This window comes from Uloborus diversus, chromosome 2 (assembly GCF_026930045.1).
Source record: "Uloborus diversus isolate 005 chromosome 2, Udiv.v.3.1, whole genome shotgun sequence".
NCBI classification, from domain to species: Eukaryota; Metazoa; Arthropoda; class Arachnida; order Araneae; family Uloboridae; genus Uloborus; species Uloborus diversus.
In genome coordinates, this window is record NC_072732.1 from 65205682 (window position 1) to 65212796 (window position 7115).

The 7115-nt window shown below is 33.3% G+C and overlaps 1 protein-coding gene across 1 annotated transcript in view; it reads right to left on the reverse strand.

The window, feature by feature from the left end:
• Nucleotides 1-7115, reverse strand: part of LOC129235206 (probable ubiquitin carboxyl-terminal hydrolase FAF-X) — a gene marked incomplete in the record, with an annotated part of 111185 nt that overhangs the window by 24076 nt on the left and 79994 nt on the right. Inside the window, 1 exon segment of the mRNA XM_054868913.1 lies at nt 3230-3369. Within this exon segment, the coding sequence (XP_054724888.1) occupies nt 3230-3369 (140 nt within the window).

The following is a 7115-nucleotide window of genomic DNA, read 5'->3' on the forward strand; positions in this document are numbered from 1 at the left end:
TGTAAAAACGAAAGTTTAGACTCTTGAGATGGTGGAAACTGCATCATTGACACTTAAAGTTGAGTGTTTTCTCTCTTTTCTGTTGAGAATAACATTCTTGAGTGTTTTTCTAGTATTTGGGGAGAGGGGGGAGGCATAGCTCCCTGGGAGATGGGCATCCCTCAAGTATCAATATTTATCTACCATTCTACATCATGTTAAATTATACTAGAAATGTTTTTTGTATTGTATTTAAAATAACTGTAAGAAAAAAAATTAGGCAGGGGTTCAGCATTTAACTTTTTAACCCAATACACTTTTTAAAAACACAGAGTTTCGTTCAAACCTTATAAACGCATGTGATTTTCACAAAAATAAAAAAAATATTTTATTTGTTTACCTCTTAACTAAGTTAACCTCTAAACATCGAAAATTCGAAAAATCAGATTTCTACAGCGGATGCAATGAGATTGCAATCCTCAAAGTGAAGGAATCAAAAGTATAAAAACGGCTTGTAAAATAAATATTTTTGATAAAATTACTTTTGAATTGCATTTTAGAGTCCTATGATAAACATATGATTAATATCTGGACACAGTTGAAGCAAAAACAAATAAATAAAATAAAAAATAAACCATCGATTCAGCATTTTAATTATTGACTCATAAAAGAAAATGGAATTCCCCTTTAAAAACTTGAAATAAGCTTTGTTACAAAAATAAAGAGACTTTTCATTTATTTGCATCCTAATAAAGCGAAGTTAGCTTGAAAAAAAGAATAAAATATGATTCTCATATCGGATGTAGAATGATTGCGTTTTTCAAAATGTAGGCATCTATAGAAAAAAATAACGGTAAATAAAAGTTTATTTAAAGTTAATTATCCTTTTTAGTATCAAAAAACCAAACCCACTTTCTCCCAAAATAACAGCTTAACATTGCACCGCCAGACACTAAGTGGCGATAAGTTTGAATTTTGTAACCCTATCTGAAGCGATCACATCCGCCCCACCCATACTATTCTTTGCAGTTCTAAATTCATTTCGCTGTATATTATTGATGATTAAATCATGAGCGGGGAGAAAAGTGCTTACTACGCATATTCAGAGAATGTTGACGCTTTTCCAAAGAAGTGTACAACAACACCGCTGCATAAAACAAACAAGCAAAATTATAAACCAAAACTGACTTTCAGCTGTTAATTTCGTTCAAAGAAACCCACAACGGGCATTATATTTATTTGGCGGGCATTATATTTATTTGGCGGTAGTAATTATTTATGGCTTGCAGGAGCATCACAAGAGTGCCGATTTTTTTTTCTTTTGCAAAATTAGCTGATTTTGTATAAGTTGATTCCTCTAATTTAACTTCAAATATTCTGTATTATTTTAATTTGAGATTTGCTCTTTCAATAAACAATTTGTGAAAGATTCATTTTTGTTTACCAGAATTTTGTGAAGGGTCCGTTTTGGTTGATCGGATTTTTGTGAAAGGTCCGTTTTGGTTGATCGGATTTTTGTGAAGGGTCCATTAACCCCTTGAGGACCAGCGCTCGGAAAACGAATCGCAGCTACGGGACCGAACGTTCTGAAATGGAACGCCGCCATCGGCCCGAGCATTTACAGCAGTTAAGCCTAACTGAGTAAAAATATTCATATAAAATCAGCATCTCAAAATAATGGCTTGAAATTTTAATTTTGCTTAAACAATGTACTACTGATTACTAATTATTAATATAAAGACTATTACATTATTAGAAGGAAGTGAAATAAGTAGAATACTAAAACTTTAGCCATGTGCACAAAATTAAATGATATGTGCACAAAAACAAAGTTAGAGTTTGACATCGAGAGTGTTGAATCAAAGAAAAATAAATGTAAGAAAAAAATATGTTCCTTATGTAATTTTGATTAAAACAACCTAGGTCAACGAATTTAAACTAGTTATATTTCCCACGCGACAAGTCTCAAAACTGCTTCATAATTCACTCGAAAACATTCCCTTTCACTCACTTCGCTAACAATTTTTAATTGCACTTTTCCATTCTCCAAATGAAAAAGAATAAATAAAGAAGAACAATATAAGAAAGGATTAAAAAATAATCATAAACTTCAGTGTCTCTTGAAATCATTCCTGTGCTCTCATTGAACGGGGAATCCCAAAAGTCTGGAACACATACGCAAAAATATTTTAACCTTCCTTTCCTCCCCCATAATTTATTCAGCTAGATGTATATCTCTTTCAATTACTCGTAAAAAAAAAGAGTAGCAACGCTATAAACAAGAGCAATTGAGACCTCATAAATCATATGCGCAGAGCAGTGATTCACTGTTGTTTACATAAAAAAAAAATCTATCCCATTGAGAGGACCAAATAAGAAACTAATGCGTGTACATGAAGGTCAAATACCATGTGACTCGAATATGATCAAAGTTATAGCCATTTAGCGCCATCTATTATCGGTTAAATATTCAATTCAATCGTTCCATTTCGAGAAAGCATATACGTGACGCTGGGACGTCAACGTCGATCAGAGCGCGTAGCGAAGAAGTGACGCTGGGCTGATAGGAGAGGAATGGTTGCGTAGCGTCCGCGTGACGCTGGGTGCGAACGGGTTAACGGACCCAAATTTGCTCTGGCCAGACCCCTGGTATAGATTAGAAAAATAAATAAATAAATAAATTTAAACCAAGATTTCAGAGTTTTATGGCTAGCTCAGGTGTTTCTCTCATATATAAAGTTTATCAGAATTTTCACCTTTCTCCAGACTTATGAGGTTCATAAAGAGTAAAATCTCTTCTGCTGAAATTTATTTTAATTTGATTCTTCTTAAAAGAGGATTTAAATCTTCGTGAACTAAATAAGATTACAAAGCAATCTATGGGCGTTGGTGAGCATCAGCGAGCAAGAGACAGAGCCCACTAGTATAATATATGAATGCTCACACATTCGTTCAATTTAATAAACGGTTTGCTCCAACTGAAACATTTTTTTAGTAACAGATTTTTTTTTAAGCTTTGTAAATTATACCCAAATTTAGTTTCAGCAGATTAACCATTTTAAATGGCTTTTGACTATTCTTTGACTTGATTTGACTGATGACAGGTTCAACAATTATTGAACTGCATTCAGATTTCAATGACACTTTATGACAAATAAATATAAATTAAAGAAATACAAGTTTGATACATATGTGAAAAAAAAAAATCAAAGATTTTTCAGGCAAAAATTTCAACAAGAAGAGAACTTACCTCTGCAACTCCAAGAGAAGCAAACATTGCAAACAAACTAAAATATTGGGTTAGATGACGTCCATGCTCAGAAACTTCTTTTTTCAACAAATTTAAAACATCTATGATAAGGTGATCAGCTAGTGTGGCACTTGAATCGACAGGATAAGCTTTAAAAAAAAAAAAAAACAATTGTTTGAAAATGAAGAACTAGTGTGCAATACTAGTGCTTGCATTAAAAAAAAAAAAAAAAAAAAAAATCACAAAACTCAACAGCACTCAATTTAAAACATATTATGACAGAATAAACTAGCAGTAATGAAACAAAAAGCAAGTTATAACACAATTTTAGTCTATCTGTACTAAACTCGACTAGGAAATATTTGGATAAGATTTTATTCATTTCATGCATTTATAAAGAAATTTTTGCAGCTAAAAAATTGAAAAAGTACATGCTTGCACTCACACCAACCAGTGTAATATCAGTGATTTGAACATGAAAAGGGCAACTAACAATGTACAGAAAACATGGCTTTTTGACTAACATGTTTCATTGAAGGCTTGAATACACTCTTAACTCTCAAAAAGTAATAAATTAATTATTTTTAACTTTATACCAGATTCAGAATAATTGGAATTACATAATTGTATCAGAGAGTAATTGATTATGTTTTTGCGTAAAGATAATTGTAATCATAACCTCAATATTTAAAATCCATATAATTGCAAAAAAAATCACTAAATGTGAATGTAATCAGTCAAATTGTGATTAAAATCTCACCTGTAATCATAATTAAATTTATAAAAAAAATATATGCTTAAGTTTATGAGTCATTTTTTTTTAAAGCTGAACACTTTTGATGGTTGATGTCTGCTATTTTCATAAAAACTTCAGGATGTGTTAGTGGTACTATAATAAGAAAAAATGAAGTTTCTTTTTTTTAAAACTGATTTGTTTGTCCTTGAGTTGGGGTCAAAGTTTAAGGTCAGGAAAAAAAAGAGTGAACCAAGCTAATTCTTTTAAATAAGGATACTACTCGATACTAGGTACATTCCAGTATAAATATTTTGGCGACTCACTCATGGCTTTGAAGGCAAAAGTTAATTGAAAAGGCAATTTTTAAAACTTTTTTTGCCCTGTTTGGGCCCGGATATCTGCTAAAGCCACTGATCTGAACTAGAATTTCTGGATAGCTCACTTCCCCTTAGCCGGGGGAAGCCGTTCGCCTCCTTCATGGAGAGTGTTTCGGGTGTGGTTCCAGCTCCTAGCGTGGCTACATTATCGCTAGTTTGGCAGATATTTGGCGAAGATGCCTTTTGACGAGGGCTCGTTTGTTGTTCATTGTTGCATTGTTCAATGTGGTTCCAGTGTTGGATTTTAAATCGGATGCGTATAGTTTTTTTTATAACAATCAATGCCAACTTGTAGTGCATATAATTGCTCTTATACAAGCCTCAAAATGTTAAAACCTCAGAGAAAAAGGTTCATCTGTGACAGGGGCGGATACAGAAAAAACTTTTGGAGGGGTCTGGAAATGAAGTAGCGCACCCCCCCCCCCCGGCATACAATGTTTCATAACAAAGTTTTCATGACTTTAATTTTAAATGTTTCTTTTAGGATCACTTAGGGCCTTTTCGTCTACTTTTAGGTACATAAATATTATACACTAATATGCTTTGAATGTGGACATAAAACATCTTTAACATTTCAAGCGAATCAGGGGTGCCCACAGGAGAGGATAATGGCACAAGTTGCATAATCAAAAGTTTTTTTTGGAGGGGGGATTGTTTTAATGTTTTTATTTATTTTTTTGAATTTGATTAATTTTTAATGATTATTTTTTTTATTTAAATTTATTGATTAATTTTTAATTTAAATTGTTTATTTCATTTCATTCTGTTTATAATTTATTTCATTTATTTATTTAGTGTGCGTGTGTGTATGTATGTCATTGGCGCAGCCCAGAACTTTTCTGATAAAATAATCAAAATAGCAATTAAAATTAAATAAATTAAATAAATTAAAAAAATAAATACAATATAAAAAAGAGCAAAAATAAATGAAAAATTTTAAAAAATGGAACGAGGATTGAGAAAAATAAGGGGGGGGGGGGATTTGTGCCATTGAACTTGGGCGGGGGGATGGGCACCCCTGAAACGAATTAAATACTAAACCCAATATAACATCACTGAGATATTATAAAATGAACGGTTTTAATTAGGAACATTGTCATACTGATTATAACACGAGGGCAAGGCTATTAAATAAACCCATACCTCATTTGAGTTTTTATAAATTAATTTTTATTTTAGCTGTAAAATGTCATGTAATTAGGAAAATCATAACATCATAACACATAAGTTTTATTGAAGAATTCAGAAACTCTGACCTGGATCTACGTACCCGCAGACTAGGGACGTATCCACAGGGGGGGGGGGGGCGGACCACTCCCCCGAATTGTTTTGCAACGTAAAACGGAAGAAAGGATTTTTTAAAGTCTTAACTGGGTAACTATTAAACGAGTGAAAATTTGAAGAAATGCAGAATAAGCAATTAGTTCTCATTAGCTGCAAAGCATACTTAAAATTTCGACACTTATTAGGGCTTCCTGCTCTCTTTCCCAATTCAATTCAGAGCCGTCCAGGACCAAGGCAGGTGCTCGGTCAGTTTCGTAGACTTCCCCTCCTCCCCCAAAAACTCTTATAAAACTTACAGTACGCCAATTTCGGGACTCCTCAAGGGTCGAGCCCCTAGTTTCCGATTAGGCAATAAGTGTCTGATTACCAAGATGCACCTAATTCAGCTCCTTCCTGCCTAAAAAATGCAAAAAGACTATTCTCGCGTTTTTGTGAACTCAATTATTGTTGTGTGCATAACTTTTAAAAGGTTTTGTTTGCCTATTTTTCTTCATATTTGTAGTCTCAATTACCACCATATAAGGCCTCAAAATACAGATTTTTATATCTCTTTTTCTAAAATTTTCCCAGGGGAGAAACCCAAGGAAACCCTGAAATTATGCATGTTCTACATCCCATTTAAAGGGCCACTCTCCTGTTACCAGGTGAATTAAAGATAATAAGAAATTAAAATAAAAACAGCGGGGAGCATTAAAAATGTGTGTGTGTGCTAGGGCAATGTTCGAAAAGAGCGATAACCAGTCCCTCTCGAAAAAAAATTCTGGATACGGTCATACCGCAGGCCCCACAACACTAAAAGGCCGACGGCCCAAAAAACCAAGAAAAAATCAAAAAATAAAAGAAATCTTCAGACAAATTTTAAAGGATTTAAATATTTTTGTAATGTTTTAGTAAAAAATTCAGGAAAATTAAACGCATACTACGCATCAAGAACAAAAGCGAATCTTAACTAATAGGAGTCGACAATGAAATTACAAGAATTTTTGAATTTCGGGAGAGGGGAGCAATGTTAATTTATGGGAGACTTGTTGCTTTGCCGACATAATTCATAAAATCGGGTTTAAAAAGCCCACATAACTATCTAGGAGGTAGAAATATTAAAGCAGGGGGGGAGGAGGGGGAGGTGAGCAATCCCGTAGGCTATTATGGGCATTGCTGATTTTTTTGCAGGAGGGCCCAAAATTTTCAGATCCGGGTCGGCAAAAACTATTTCTTTGCGAATTTCAAAGCAGTTACAGATTTGTTTTTAAAGCCATGATGCAGTTGAGGCGACATTTTGAAACTACCTGCTGTTTCTATTAATATAATTGTTTTACAAAGCTGAAAAAGAAATCTATTATTTTGAAAATAGCTTCTTGATAGAAACGACTGTTTTAAGAACGTCTACATATTTTTTAAAAAAATTATTGATTCCATCAAAGAAGAATTAATGGACGAATCGTGGTATTACGTTCCCTTGAATTCGAAGCGAGTAAAAATGCTTTTATTC